The sequence below is a fragment of the Leptonychotes weddellii genome, chromosome 6 (genome assembly GCF_054177405.1).
Source record: "Leptonychotes weddellii isolate Sample4059 chromosome 6, ASM5417740v2, whole genome shotgun sequence".
Taxonomy (NCBI): Eukaryota; Metazoa; Chordata; class Mammalia; order Carnivora; family Phocidae; genus Leptonychotes; species Leptonychotes weddellii.
Window position 1 is genome coordinate 45,099,639 of NC_138374.1, and position 16,075 is coordinate 45,115,713.

General features: G+C 43.3%; 1 protein-coding gene across 16 annotated transcripts in view; it reads left to right on the forward strand.

The window, feature by feature from the left end:
- KCNMA1 (potassium calcium-activated channel subfamily M alpha 1) overlaps positions 1-16,075 on the forward strand; it is a 712,149-nt gene that overhangs the window by 663,439 nt on the left and 32,635 nt on the right. For 11 of the 16 annotated variants that reach the window (XM_081824023.1, XM_081824027.1, XM_081824029.1 and 8 more), the window contains 2 exons: positions 4,965-5,078; positions 9,813-9,943. In XM_081824023.1, coding sequence (XP_081680149.1) covers positions 4,965-5,078; positions 9,813-9,943 — 245 coding nt within the window. Of the gene's footprint in view, positions 1-4,964; positions 5,079-5,825; positions 5,907-9,812; positions 9,944-16,075 lie in introns of all 16 variants that reach the window. The other 5 variants (XM_081824024.1, XM_081824025.1, XM_081824026.1 and 2 more) reach the window with 1 other exon arrangement.

Sequence of the window (16,075 nt, forward strand, 5' to 3'; positions counted from 1 at the left end):
ATTATTCCTACCAGAATGGATTCACAGTGCTCATTGCCTTACCATTAATTTTCTAGGGTTTACTCTACGTGAAAATTCTTTTTTTTTTTTTTTTAAGATTTTTTTATTTATTTATTTGATAGAGAGAGTGAGGGAGCACAAGCAGGGGGAACAGTAGAGGGAGAGGGAGAAGCAGGCTCCCCGCCAAGCAGGGAGCCCGATGCGGGGCTCAATCCCAGGACCCTGGGATCATGACCCGAGCCGAAGGCAGACGCTCAACCATCTGAGCCACCCAGGCGCCCCTGAAAATTCTTTTTAAAAAATATGCCAAAGGCTTCCTCAATTCTTTATCCATAGGGAAGAAGTGGTGATGGATGCTATACCTATCCACAAATATTTATTGTGTACCTAGTGAAGTATTATCATCCATAGTCAAATTTTTGAGTACTTGCTTTATACCAGGCATTATACTAAATGTTTTGAATACACGATTTCATTTTATCCTTACAATTGCCCTATGTATGAAATACTTCCAGCTTATAGACAAAGTAACAGAGGCTTACAGAGAGTCAGAGCTGCGCTCATAGTTATGTAGCTCGTAAGTAAATGAATCAGAATTAGAACCCAAGACATCTGACTTCAGAGTTCATACTTTTAACTATCTACTCCATTTCTTCTCTGTGGGTGGGCATTCTAAAGACAATCTAGGAAGTTTAAAAAAAGAAAACTCCGTCTCTGGCCTAAAGTTCTCATACAGCATGTGGAGTGAGCATGCTTAGGAGGGGGGCAATATTGGGACCATTTATGCCTAATGCCAAAAGAACAGAAAGGTAACATAAGCCCCTCACATCTGCCCCTGAGGATTGGAATGGGGAGGGGCCTTCAATTTAACAAGATCATGTAATATTTGGAAGTCATTTTTAGCCCCAAACTTACCGCCTATGGCCATGCTCAACAGAGAGAATGGGGACACATGTAAAGAATCAGGAGACCAATTTGGTAAGATTGATTGAGCTTGAATCTTTTCCTGATTAAGAACTTCTCATCCTTTCTCTCAGATGCCAACATTCTTAGTTCTCTTTCCTGGCCAAATAAGTGCTTGTTTTCTAAAATTAATTTCTCCAGTGTTAGTTTAACTAATGAAAGGAGAGTTTGCCAGTTTCACCATTCTCCAGTTGTAGATTATGATCCCTGGAGTATATTTCATGTGACTGTGCTCTTACGTGCGGAACTAGAGTGCTGTTTTATGTAGAGAGACTTAAAGTTCAACCAAAGATGTATCCACTGCAGCAAACAATGATGGGGTGGGGAGTAAGACAGTTGGGAAACCTGGACACAATTTGGAGCTGCCCCTTTATCAACTGCAGCTATGACGAATAGGGTCAATGCCATCAAGGGCCAGAGTGCCTCGTCTCTTCTGAAGGAAGGCGCCTGCATTTCTCTTCTCTCCAAGGCCATTTAGGGAATCTGGGTCAGCCCTGTCATTTCAAACTACAGGTTTTCCCATATTAGGACCTCTAAGAAAACAATGTTAATGAATTCTGTTCATCTTTAACACAACTCCATAGGAAGGGGAGGAAAAAAAAAGATGAAATCTACTTCTTTTGTCTCTGCCTTTTGCTTTGAACAGTATGTAGCTAGAAAAGTAGCAAAAGAGAAAGAGATATTATCATTGCTGAAGTTTTCTTGCCAACAAAAGCACCCTGTTCTTGGGGTCATGCATAGGAGAGAGAAGGGACTTTTAATGGAGAGATGTCTTTGGACACCCACCGTAGTTTGTCAGTTGCAGATGCTAATGGAACCAGGCTTGGCGACTGAAGGGGAAAATGGAATATGAAAGCAAAATGAAATAGGCCTATGAGGCAAGCATGTCATTTTTAAATGAAGGTTTCATGCAAAGGAGTTGAGTCTTTTCACAGCTGAAAATGGAATCTTTAAATAAGATAAAATAAAAGGATGCTGTGGCTTGTTGCAGGTTCTGTAATGAAATACAGTTTTCCTAATACCGTGTGACCTGCATTTCTCCCTGTTTTATGGGTGCTATTCCTTGACGTACAAACCCGTATTTTCTCAAGTCAGCATTTGATGATGGATGTCAAAATACAGGCCATGTATTATGCATATAGCATTACCGATTTAAGGTGTTTACTTGTCAAGTTGAAGAAATTCAAAAACGTCACAGCCACCAAATCTGCACAGCTGTCACTTGTAGTTTTTCATGCTTTTGAATGAAACTTCTGATGAAAACAGTTTAGTTTTCCCCTTCGCTATTCTGGGGAAGAAAACAGCTAGCATTTAAAATGAGTGTTCTTGGTTATGTGGTTGGCTGAAAAATACACATTCCAAAGTTTAGAAAGATGGACATTATACTGTCACTCGACATTACTTACCCTGTGCACAGCATATCAACACAAAGAATAAAATTAATGGCAATCAGAGAATGAACAGTAAATAAAACTTTTCTTTCTGAAAGTATGGCGTTCAAAAGTATGAAATTTATACACAGGAGAGCAGAAAATAGGAAGACCCTCTTATATTTTGCTGGCATTTCATGCATTATGCACCTCGAAAACAACAGGCAATTACTGAACACCTGTCATTTCATTCCTGATGGATGGAGCTTTACACGTACTGTAAAGCAGAATCAATCCAACATCGCCACATTCCTGGAGACTAAGTCAGGGATCTGGCCACAAGGTCTGTTTGGAATTTCGTCCTTGGAAACTTAGCAAGTGACTTTGTATCTGCAAGTCCTTAATTCACTGATAAGCCCACGTAGCCAATCCCCCAAGGACAAAGAAGGGAAACCAAAGTGAATGTGAACATCTGTCTGCCTGTGTGCTAAGGTCAGGAGCAAACTGGGTCTTGCAGCCAGCACAGAGTTGATGGTAGCACTTGCCAGGTGCGTCACTTGATAAAATTAATTTTCGCCAAATGAATATATGAGGTAAATAAATGTCTCATGTGTATAGGTCTCTGTGCTCATCCTTAAAGAGGCAGCCGTTCAGCCTTGAAGTTGTGGTTGGGCCAAGCTCATTCTAATATGTGCTTGGGATTTGGGTCTGAGAAGCTCAAACAGCAAAAATCAGAAACCAAGTAGGCTACTTTCCAAGTTCCTATGCCCGCGTTTACCATGTGAGGTCCGTGTTCGGCATGCCAGGGGGTTCCGGGACCCGCGACAAGCCGGGGGCATATGCAGTAGTCAGGAGGACTTCTTTTTCAAATGAAAAGAAAAGAAAATTCTTCATTTGGGCTTACACAAAAAGAAAAATATATACAGTTGACCCTTGAACAATGGGGGAGTTGAGGGGTGCCAGCCCCCTGCACAGTTGAAAATACATGTATAACTCTTGAGTCCCCAAAACCTAACTGTTAATAATGTCCTGGTGACGGGAGCCCTACTGATAAACATAAACAGTCGAGGAAACTACATTTGGTATGTTGTGTGTATCATATACTATAGTCTTACAATGAAGTAAGCTAGAGAGAAGAAAATGTTATTTAGAAAGTCATAAGGAAATTACATTTACAGGACTGCATTATATTTATCAAGAAGAATTCGCACATAGGTGGACCCACACAGCTCAAACCTGTGTTGTGGAAGAATCAGCTACATATTTATAAAATTGTGTGTGTATGTGTGTGTGTACAAAACCAATCTATCCTACCTCAGGATTTTTTACCATAAGAAAATATAGATGTATATGTACATATACATATATATATATAATTATTATATATATAAAATATATACATAATCTCATTATCATAGTGTATATTGTAATCTCATTTGTATATACTGTATATAAAGTCTCATGTAGTAAGAAATCCTGAGGTCAGTTGGTTTGGGCTCTAAGGCTAGTTAATTCAGTAACTCAAGGATTGTTCTTTCTATTTTATTGATTGATTGATTGATTGATTGTGATAGAGAGAGAGAGTAGGGGGGCTGCAGAGGGAGAGAGAGAGAATCCCAAGCAGGCTCCATGCCCAGCACAGAGCCCAATGCAGGGCTCAATTCCAAGACCCTGAGATCATGACCTAAGCCGAAAACTGAGCTGATGCTCAATTGACTGAGCCACCCAGGTGCTCCCTCAAGGATAGATCTTTCTGTTGTTAAGTCCTTCCATCATTTGTTCAGCCAATCTCATTAAGCTGGCTTTGTCTTCAGCTGGTGCCCATCCTAGTTGCAAGATGGCTGCCACAATTCCAGGCACCACAGGTATGAGAGCAATGCCCAGTGAATTAAAAGACAATCTCTTCCTGTGTGATTCTTTTTAAGAGCAGGGAAACCCTTCCTAGAAGTCCCCAAGCAGATTTCCTCCCACTTCCCTTTGACGAGAATCTGTCAAAAACCCCGGCTTGAGTCCCTCACTGGCAAGAGGATAAGTAATCAGTTGGTTTACCGTAATAGTCAGGGTAGGTTAGGTTGTGCTGTAGTAACAACACCACCGCAATCCCCAGTGTCTTCAAGCAACAGAGATCACCTCTTCACTCACTCAGAATGCTTTGCAGTCTGGGTTACTGTCCAGGGCTGCTGCCCAGCCTTCCTCTCTATAGGAATCCATGTTCCCATGGTTGCCACAGTCTGGGATGGGAGGCAGAAAATCAAATCTTTGTACCAGAAGCAATGGTATACATTGTTCTGTTCACTTTTCATGGGCTAGAGCATTTCCTGTCACATGGAGGCACAGAGGTACAATCTTCTTGTCTGCCTGGAACAAAAATCTGTGAGCAAGAGCAGTAATTGATGTAGAGACTCATTTTTAGGGAGCTATCAAGGCAGGTTAGAATTATTGATAATGGCCTCCTACTTTGTCCTTCACAAAAGCAACACATCGGAGTTTATCCTGAGAGTGCCAATTGTTGACCTGTAAATAATGCATAAACTACTTTTTTTTTTAATTGTGTATGTATCTTGTACTCATATTATTCCCAAGCTTTCCATGTCTCTGACTTTTCTCCCTTCTCTCTTTCTTTTCCACTAGGGTTCACACCTCCAGGAATGGACAGATCCTCTCCAGATAACAGCCCAGTGCACGGGATGTTACGCCAGCCATCCATCACGACTGGGGTCAACATCCCCATCATTACTGAACTAGGTAGGGGTGAATGTCAGCTTTGGGCAGATTTTGTTGTCCTCTCTTCCAGCCATGTAGGATACGAGGGTAGTCTGTTTCTTAGCTCCTTCAGCGTAGAGGGCTCTAGTAGGGCTTGTTGGCGGTGGGGGGTGGGGAGTGAAGAGAGCTATGGGTAGCAATATGACAGATTACCGAAAGGAAAGCTGATCTTTCCTCTGAGATGAATAGACAGTTTTCTTCATGCTGGTCACTGTTCTCAACGGAGCTTGAGATGATGGATTTGAGATTGGGGCATAAATTAGGGAAGGGGGAGGAAAGGAGGAAAGGCATAATCCGTGAACTCTTCCTGGTGATTTTCCTTGGAAGCACCTCCAGACAGCTTCTGCAATCAGAGCCCTCCACTGAGGTACAAAGCCTCAGGTCTAAGCCAAACCCATTCTGAGAACTGGGTGGAGACAATGGGCATTTAATCTATTCTCGTTGAACTTCTCAGCTAATGCCACTCTGGCCTAAAATAAGATGGGGTTTGGACGACCATGATCACAGGCCAGTGGAACCCAACTTTTAACCCAGCCATGGCATTCCCTCCTACCATCTGTGAATTTGCAAAGCTGCTGAGTGGTCTCTTCCCCCCAAGACAATACTAACCACCTATGGTGCTGGGTCCCCTTACGTTACAATGTGTCCTCTGTTATTCCCTCATGCTCTTCTTTTTCTGTACTTTCCTCCACTCCCTTTCCCCAACCCTTAAATGCTGTATCCAATTAGCTAAACCTGGCAAGTTGCCTTTGGTATCAGTCAATCAGGAAAAAAACAGTGGGACGCACATTCTAATGATAACTGAACTGGGTAAGAAGCACTGTTTTCCTTCACATCGGTATCTCCTTTTGTTCTGTTGTTGGTGTTTCCAACTATCATCGGCTTGTTTTTTATTTCATGGGCTGTAACAGAAAGACTACCCCATGGCACTGCTTTGAATGTGTTTTATTTGTGGCTCTGGTTGGAATCGACTGTCTTGTTCTGGCCTTTCTTAATGATTTTTTTCCCCACACAGCATCAGTAAACCTTTGATCACACCCATCTGACCTGGCAGTTGCTTCTAAAGCATCTTTGCTCTAATTCATTTTCTTTGGCCTGGGCCTTTTCCCCCCCCTGTATCCCCCTGCTCTCCCGCCTTCTCCCTTATATTCCTCTTCCAACACCCTGTCAGTTTGACTGACATGTCTTCACAGCTCTCAGAGAAGTCAAAGGAGAAATATAAAAATTTTAAGATAAGAAACCTAAGACGGAGCCTTCCCTCCAGCTGTTTATTTTCCTTTATTCTGACTTTATTTGCCTTTTTTTTTTTTTTTTCTACGAGACCTTTTCTCAGAAGCTCTGGTTCTGAGGCCATAAAAGCAACCAGCTCCTAGGGGACCTTTTCTTATGAAAGCCAGATTTCAAGAAGGGTGCTGAGGTTGAGGTTAGCAGCCACTGAGGCACAGGTCTGTGCTCTGACCCCCACCCGACTGGCGCAGAGCCTCCCGGAGATTCAGAGTGGACTCACCAGGAAGATGAAGGGTTCTGGTCATGACTACATTTGTCAGGCCCTTCACACTTCCCTGGGACTTGGTTAATAACTCTGTAAAAGGCACCCATCAGCAGCAGGTCTCAGAACTGGGGATTGATCTTCTAAATAGAGACAGCAAAAGTACTGCTCTGCCAAGGGGTGGATAGAGAGGTGGGGAGCACCTGCCTTCGAATGACTCACAAATGAAATGAACATGCCATTCTCTTGGCCCCAAAATATATTTCAAAATAAGAGAGCAGGCTTTTAACACAGTAATCTTGCTTGTGAGGTGTCTGGAAACTAAGGAATAAATTGTCCACCATTCAGCACTGCATTATTGTAGACGTAGCTATTTATCAGGAAAAATTCACTCAGGTCAAGGAGTATCGCACTATTTTCTGTTTCCAACAGTAGGAGAGGTGTCTTTTTCATGTTTAGAGAAGTTGGCTAAAAGCCTAGGTTTCTGGATTGCTCTTCTGAGGACCTTAGGGTTGTAAGAGGCCCAGGGAGCTTGTGCAGCCCAGACCGCTGGTTGGAAAATTCATCCAAATATCTCCATCTCAGAAACCTTCAGGGGCATTTCAAAATCATTACTGCCAGGGATTTCTTTTTCTGTTTGGAGTTCATATGCTACCAACTAACTAGGATATCTCGATTTGTGATTAGGAGAAGAGGAAAGAGAAGGCTTGGTGCCCCAAATCTGAGGCAATGATGCAGGCATTCAGTTAGCATAACTGAATTTCCCAAAGCCTTCGTCCCTCACCAGATTTCTTCTGTGAGCTCAGAGAACCTTCCATGTGTACACATCACCCTTACCTTCTGTGTTAAGCCCTATTTTCCTGGTGGTCATACCACCTTTGGCAAACATACCATCATCATCTGACCACTTCGCTACCCCGCACCCCCACAAATATTTACTGTTTACCTGCATGTTCTGAGATGTGTTCTGCATAATGCCAAACCAGTAAAATGCCTTCTAAAAAGCACAGAGGATACCAGGTTTTTTTAAAGCTGTGTAGTATATTCCTGTCTTCATCCACTTGGAGAGTTTCAATTGATGGTAGTGGGTCAAAAGCTTCTAGAAGTTCCACAAGAAGGACATTTGTTTAAAGCTACTTAACCTGGTTTCCAGTTATCTATGACCTAAAACATTGGGGGAGGGGTTAAAAAAATCACATGTTAGCACCATATAATTACTGTTCTGTGAAATAGGCTTTGGGTAACACTGTCTGCTCTCCCTATGAGACTCTCCCAGAACGAGACACAGGATTTTCACAGAACCCTGGTTCCTGCCTTAGCTCTTTTCCAATGACTGAAATGCCTGGCTCGCTGATGATCTAGTCATCTCTCCCTACCTGTGGCCACTTCCCCCCCAAGTCTACTACCAGTCCTTCCCCATGGTCTTGAAAAGAGATAACAGATGCTACCCCTTTTGGAGTGTCAATGCACACACCATCCTTGGTTGTTCTAAGTAATTAAAACCACACTCCTCTGCATTATTGTCCAGAGTTCATGTTTTCTGGTTCACAAAGCAAGAAGCCAAAACTGTGGCCTCCAATGTGATTTTGGGTAAATGGAGGGAGGAGGGGAAAAGCTCCCATTTGACCCTGTAGGATTCCTGAGCAAGGTCTTACTTGCTTCTGAGAGAGGCGGAAGGAAGGTGGGAATTTTCATAGTGTAGTAGGGTAGACAGAATATTTAATCAGACGGGCGAACCTGAGAGCAGCTAATATTTGTCAAGGTCCTGGGCCAGGCTCACCAAGCACAATCCCTTAGGAGCCTCCTGACAATCTCATGAGAGCTGCTAGTAACTCTCCCATTTTATAGAGAGAGAAAGTAAGGTGCAGAATGATGAAGCCACAGGCTTATACAGAGTTTGTACAGAGCCTGGATTCAAAGCTTACTTGTCAGATCCCGCATTTTGCACTTTTACCCACTAGCCTGTAATTCAAGTGTTACTGAGCAAAGATGTTCCTCCATTAAAATTTTTCTCTAGGGAAACAAGACGGTGTCATTTAAAACTAATTCCATGCCTAGCCTTTTATCCTATTATCATTTACTCTGCCTTATACAATAAGCAAGCAAAGGTTGAAAGAAAAAGTTATCCAGAAAGTTACGCTTAGGAAAAAAAAAATTAAAACAATAACTCTAGGAAAGAGAATTCACTACTGATACATTTAGAAAGGAATCAGAAAAAGGAAACCTCATCTATTCTTTTCCTAAAAGCACCATAATTATTCCAGAAACCACAAGCGCTCATCTCCTCCCCCACCACACACTTTCTTCCCTATTACTTGCTCTGCAACACTGATAATTTCTGAAGCCAAGATGGGAATGGAAATTAATTTGTCATTTAATTTTTAATAAGTTGAAGACATCTTAGTGACAGCCAATCCGTCTGCACCCGCCTGCCAGAGGAGTCCTTGAGGAATCCTCAGATAGAAATGAACTACAGCATCAGATGCTGCTTGTCATGGAGCCGCAGCACATAAAAGACTGAGCTGTGTAGAAGGGGAAAGGGAGAACGTGGGCGTCCCCATGCAACTTGGAATGCACAGCAAGTACTTGTCAGCAAGCAGACGGAGACAGCCAGGGATCCATCCCACCTGGGGTCACTGTTCTATCAAACAGGGCCTGTCGGGGTGGGCCTGGATTCAGGGCTAGGGACACCAGACCCTACCCAGGCCGACCCCGGGCAGGCTGTAGGTCCTGCCTACAGGTGAATTCCTTGCTATGCGCCTTTGCTGTGCTCCTAGTCTCCTGCTCTCCGGTCTCGATAAGTTGCTTTCTTTTCCTGTGGCTAAACTTAGCATCCCAGCATGGCTACTCATGGCTACTCATCCTTGAAATATGTCCATCTCTCAAAGGACTTGGCGACCGAAAAATACCCTGAAGTGTTTTTCGGTCATGATTCTAAAACTATACCAAAGGACTGACCAGCACTGTCCAGCCATTCTCCAGTGGTCTGCCATGGATCAAGGCTGCTTGAACTCATTGCTCACCAGGCCTGGGAAGCTTGAACAATCACATAAGAGCGGTCCATTGAGTCCACTGGCGCCCACCCCAAGATTCATCTACAGCTTCTCCCATGCTTTTCTCTCCTTTTCAGTGACTTCAGTGTTGCTAAATCAGTAGCCTGCTCTTTCTCTGGCTTCACTGTCCGTGTGTGGTCTTTTGAGCTAATTCTCATTTTACACTTTTTCTAGTGAATGATACTAACGTTCAGTTTTTGGACCAAGACGATGATGATGATCCCGACACAGAACTGTACCTCACGCAGCCATTTGCATGTGGGACAGCATTTGCAGTCAGTGTCCTGGACTCTCTCATGAGCGCGGTGAGTGGGTGCGGGATATGGGAATAGAGCATCTCCAACCTCCAACATCAATGGCCCAGGACTGGAGCTGGGGAGAGCATGACCACACAAAGCTTGCACTCTAGAAGGGGATACCAAACTGTTGTACAAATAAACGTTTGATTATGAATTCTTGAAAGTGTGAGGAAGATCAGGAAGAGGGGAGATTTTGTGGGGAAGAATATCCCCCTCAAAGAAGGAAAGCAAATGCAAAGGCCTGGTGGTGAAGGAAACTGGCAATCTAAGGAGGCCAAAGAAAGCCTTTGTAGCTGGGCCACAGTGAGAGAGGAAGAGGAGAGGATGAGGCAAGGTTGGGCCTATAAGACCAAGAAACCCATTGTCATGGCTTTGGTTTTTTTCTTAAGGTCAATGAGGAGACCTTGAAGGATGGTTTTAAGCTGGCAAGTCATGTGATCAGGTTTATTTTTTAAGAGGATTGTCTTGGCTGGTGTGTGGAGGATGGCTCAGGAGACAAGATGGCGGCAGGAAATCTGAATTTGGGGCTATCAAAGTTTGGATAAGGATAGAGCTGGCAGAGCTAGAGGGAGATGGGTGCATCTGAGTGGTGTTGGTCAGGAAGATTGATAGGGCTTGGGGATAGATTGAATATGAGCAGAATATGGAAGAGGACAAAGTGTCGAGGGTGACTCCTAGGTCACTGCTCGTCACTGAAATGTAAGGCCTGGGAGAGGACCATGCACGAGGGTCAGGTCTGGCCAGTTCTCTGCTGCTGGGAAGGAATGAAGTAGTAGCAGAGAGAGGAGGGTGGGCTGTCTTAGGGGTCAAAAGCATCATTGGTTTCTTTTATAACTTGATATGCACCAAACAATCAAGGCATTGTTTTTTTCACTTTTGAGACCAAAAACAAGTAACATATTAAAAAGTAGGCCCCAGTTCATGGAGCTCTCTTGAATTGCGAAAGGCAAAAGCAGACAGTAGAATGGGTTACAAGTGGGGATTGTGAAGTGTTCCCACTGAGTGTCTTTATTTATTATAGAGAAAAGCCTCTTTATTTTGGAATTCTCAAATTCACAATTTATGAAAATACAGACATAAGCTGGATAAAAACTGACCTTTGAGGAATCCATGAACAGGAGTTTTATTGAACACATTAAAACCATAAACATAGCTCCGAGAGTTTTTATATACATACATTTCTTTTTTTTCTTTTTTTATATACATACATTTCTTAAAGTGCTTAAGAAGGCTATTCTCCTGAATGTGTTAAACAACTGATATGCTAATTATGCATTATTCTTCTCTATTCGTTAAAGCTAATCCCAGAAGAACCTCTATTTGAGGAAAGAAAAAACATAAAGCTTTTTAAGACTAATTTAGGTTATTCTATATTCCTGAATGTGGTCCAGCTGCAAGCATATCTTATTTTAAAAATTAGAATTATGGATTTAAAAATAATTATGAAACAATATTCATCTGAATTAAGGTTGACTAGGCGTCATGCCAGACCTTTGCTTTCCAAAGCCAAGAAGGAGAGAAAAAGGTCACTAGAGAAGGCGCTCTCGGTTTCCCAGGACTTGTGATTTTTTTCTGATGGCCTGATGGTTCTGGGCCTAACCTCTCTACCTGCTGGTGATGTTGGGCTCAGTTTGTCCAAACTCCTTAAGCAAGCCAGAAGGAATGACGAAAGCTACAGGATGTGCTCATACAGGGCCAAATTGTCTGTACTGGTCTTCAGTTTCCAATGGATTTCTGTAATTCATCTCTTTAGAAATTTCATTTTACTTCTGATCCTAATTAGAGAGATTATAGAAGACTGGTCTCACTAAAAGATGGTTAAACTGGGTACAGTAGCTTTTTTTTCTCCAAGAACTCCAAAATACTCTATTAACATTTTATAAAATCCAAACTTATACAATTATTTATGTTTCTACATATCAGACATGCAGGATATTCCAGGCAGCTATATAATTAGCAAGGCCACTTTTTCATACGTTATTAAGAATTTCAAAATGATGACTGCAGAGCTTTAAGCCAAGTGAGGGGCCCTTCTGAGCATGGACCATGGGTGACCGCACAGGCCACACGCCCGTGAAGCCAGCCCCTCATACCAATAAGCCCATAAAATGGATTTTAAGCAGCAAAGAACTTCACCCCTATACAACCGAAGGGGCACTGGGTGGCCATGGGGTGGGGGTAGGGGGCCCCTCTGGATCTGAGCTGCACCTCTGTCCATCTATAGCACACCAGTGAGTCAGTTCTTGGAAACTCAGATGAGAAATCAAAGCGGGTTGGTTTGAAATTTTTAAGAAGCCATCTCTAATCTCCTTTGAAATGCAAACTGAAGTGTCTGGGAGAGAGGAGCTAAGACACGTGTGGATGCGACTGGTCTGCCCCGAAGCATTCCTTCTGAATTCCAACCTGGGAAAGAAGAGTATCAGGAATCTAGTAACAGTCATTGTAATCACCATCGGCTTCATTTATTGAGGGCCCAGAACTGTGCAAGGCACTTCAGCCACAGTGACTGATCTTTCGGACAATAATGTGAATAAACCTGAAGCAAGACGTATTTAACTGTTGCACTGACAGTGACTTTTCAGATCATTAGTCAAAACGCCTATCCGATGGTTCCAGGCCTGGTTTTCCTTGTCTGGGATGAACAAGTTCCACGGTGACGTCTTGCATTGGGTCTGGCTCAGCAGACCCAGTTGAATCGGGCCTTCTGACAAAAATGTTACCTGTGATTTCTTTGCATTCCACCCCAACCCTAATTTATGAAAAACCAGGAGATTAGTCAGGAACCAAAGCAGTAACTAGAAGGATTTGAAAAGGTTGGCAGGAATGTAAATTGGGAAATTGAGACTCCAAGCAGCAGGAACCAGAGGTAAGCTTCCATCCCAGTCATTCGCTTACAAGCAACGCCACGATGTTCGCACACACTCACCTCCTCAGATGTCCATGATCTCCTTTTTCTAGCCCCCAAATTGCCACTTAATCATGTGTCTAAACATCCCCTGAATATTGTCCTTCATAACTCAACTCCTGCTGCTTACTGCTTCATTTGTTTAAAGAATAATGTTTTGGTTCGTCACAAGCACCCCTGAACAGATAGGGATGTTGCAGACATGGCCTCGCGGCTTTCTCCTGCTAATCAACAGCAGAAACACATGATCAGAGGGAATGATTATGCTTGTGGGAATGTGCCTCTAGGAAGAGGCTCACAACTAGGCGATGTATTTTTCGGAGTGGTACCAGCTTGCTGCTCACACACACACGGAAAAGATGAAAGGAAGCGTCTCTGTATTTAGAGCCGAAACTAGCGCTCAAGTGTTCAGACTTCTTTTCCACAGACACCCCTCGCCCCACCCACAGCCCCAATTTGAGTTCTACCTGGCCCCTCCCTAGGCAGAAAAGTCATGAACCAAGAGCCAGATTTCCCGGATGCAGATCCCAGCACCAGCATTTACTGGCGGCGTAAACTTAATCTCTCTGTGCCTCACTTTTATCATCTTTAAAATTGGGATAATAATAGCACTTACCTCATAGAACTGTTGAGATAAATAAGTGAGTTAAGGCTGTAAAGTGATTAGTGTCGCACTTCACACATGACAAGCTCAATATTGTATTTATTATTATTGATCATTGCCTTCACTGAGCACTTAACTAAATGCCAGGCACTATTTGGATGCTGGGGATTTAGCAGTGGAGAAGAAAGAGGAAGACCCTGCCCTCATGTTGTTGGAACTTTCATTCTAGTGGGAGATAATTATGTAAATCAGTAATGATAGCTACCATCGGTAGTAGTAAATGAATAAAATCAAATGGGCGAAACTGATTTGAAGAACATAAAATCGTTTGAATGGGTGTGGAGACCTGTGTTAGCCGCAATGGTCAGAGTAAAGTTGTCTCAGCTGAAAACTTGGAAGCTGACACTGAAAAGTCAGAAGAGAGCACGTGGGGGCGAGGGTGATGAGGTTTCCAAGGCAGGAGAAAGATCGGGGGGCAAAGCTGAACAGTGGTGCCGAGCTGACTTTGGGGGGTCTGAGGGAGTTGTTGAAGGCTGTCATGCTTGGAACATGGTAGATACAGGGGAGGGACATGCAAGAAGCAGTCAGACAGGCAAAGCTATTGTCCACACTGTGAGTATGCTGAGTACAAAAGACCATGTCCCATCAAGTTCTCAGTCAGGATTAAACACTTCAGTCATCTTCCTTTGGATCCCACCAGGATCCTCCTGAGGTCACTGCTTCCTGTGTGTGCTGGCTGGAGGGGCGCACCCATCACTGAGTTGACTCCTGAAGTAACTCCCGATTATTTTTCTGTCCCACACTCCATCCTACTGCACTCATTTTAAGAGAAGAAGGGAAGAGAAACAGCACAATGTATTGGCATGAGGAGCTGGATTGATCTCTGGCTTCTAATGAATCGTCTCTCATAAAAGTCTCAAAATGGCACGTTACAGGCAATACGCATCCCACAGACAAGTTCTGCATTTCCCAAAGTTTTTCATTTTTAAATGGAATTTGTGGCCAATATTTTAAGATCATAAGATTACACATAAAATATGGATTTCCGGCTTATTTTGTTTGGAGTCACAAAGCAGGTTCCCGGATACCCACAAAGCACCAGTTGGCTAGAGCTGAGTTATGCTTCCCTTAATTACAGCCCACCATGTTCGCTGTTGAACTCTCCAGGCCTGCTTCACCCATCCAACTGGTCCCCGCCTACGCATCCCACTGAACCAGACTTACAGGCCTCCTGCTTCTAATTTTGTGAGCCTGTACGGCTCCAGTCAGCCAGCATCCTTGGGCTTCTGGCCATGGGCCTGTCCTTGGAGTCAGAAGGATGAGCACATGATGTCCATTTTCTTTGAACCCTCAACCTTTTTTGGGATCCCTGCTGCTGAATCCCCTAGGAGCCCAAGAAAAACTTCAGTATGAGCATTTTGTGCCAAGCGTGTCTTTGCTTTGCTCACTGCACCAATGCCCAGGGTGGGTATTTGCATGTTCAATGAATTTGCATTTCATACCAAAGGCGAGGACTTACAGGAGAAACAGTGTGGCGCTGGCCCACGAATTAGGTCGTACAGGTTCCAGTCCCAGCTCACCAGCAGCCCGTGCATGTCTTTTCCACTGTCTGGGACTCAGTTGGGTCCAACTGTTAATGGGAATGATATTAACCCTTATCACGTTAGGGTAATCGGGTAAGGACAAAGGTAGATGAAAGTCTTTCACAGAATAGACAAATATTTCTTCAGATCAAATGTAACTACAAAGAAGTAGATTTATTATATATGTGTGTGTACATACACACACGTATGTATGTACTCACACACACATATGTTATATGTTTCTCTATTCTATTCTCTAATATCAGAGCTGGTCTCTGTCAGAAATAACTGGGCTTATGTTGGTAAGACTGAAGAATGTGGCCATCTGGAAGATGGACCCACATGATTTGCTCTCTTAATTGTAATTGTGTTTTGGCTGCACCCCAGGAGGGTGTCATGGAGCAGATCAAGTTCTCCAAGCTAATCCGGTGCCATGTTATATAAACAAATGACTCCTCCCTGGCCCTCTTCCTTACACTCCACCCAAGAGCCTCATTTCTTCTGCTCGCAAGGTGAGGGATGGCCCATGGGCCATCCCAAGGCAGAGGACCTAGCACTGGTGTCCATGTGGCAAATGGGAGCGTGCTCTGTTGCACCCAGAACATTTCACCACTGTCACATCAGGCCAGGCAGGCCCAGGATTGAAAAAAAAAAAAAAAAAATCAAATCGTTCTCATCCTTCATGAAAGAAAAATACTAAAAATAAAAATCTACACCATGAAAACTAACAAATCTAAAAAATGGCAGCTGTGGCATGGAAAATGACAATTTTAGAGCAATTATAAACGAAAGGCAAAGTGCCATTAAAGTTAAGGCAATGTTATTAAAAGATGTGTTAATTTTCAGTTAAATTTTCTATAAAAGACCAATTAGTTTAAAAGGCTTGACAGCATTAACTGTGAAACATAAGCTCTGGTAATTATACTTTAAAAAAATAAAAAGAGGAAGATGCACCAGTGAGTTAGAAACACAGGCGCAGAGGGGTGTCCTCAGAGCAGATTAGGTGGCACTGCAGGCTCAGATTTCCCTGTGCAGTCAGGTCCTCT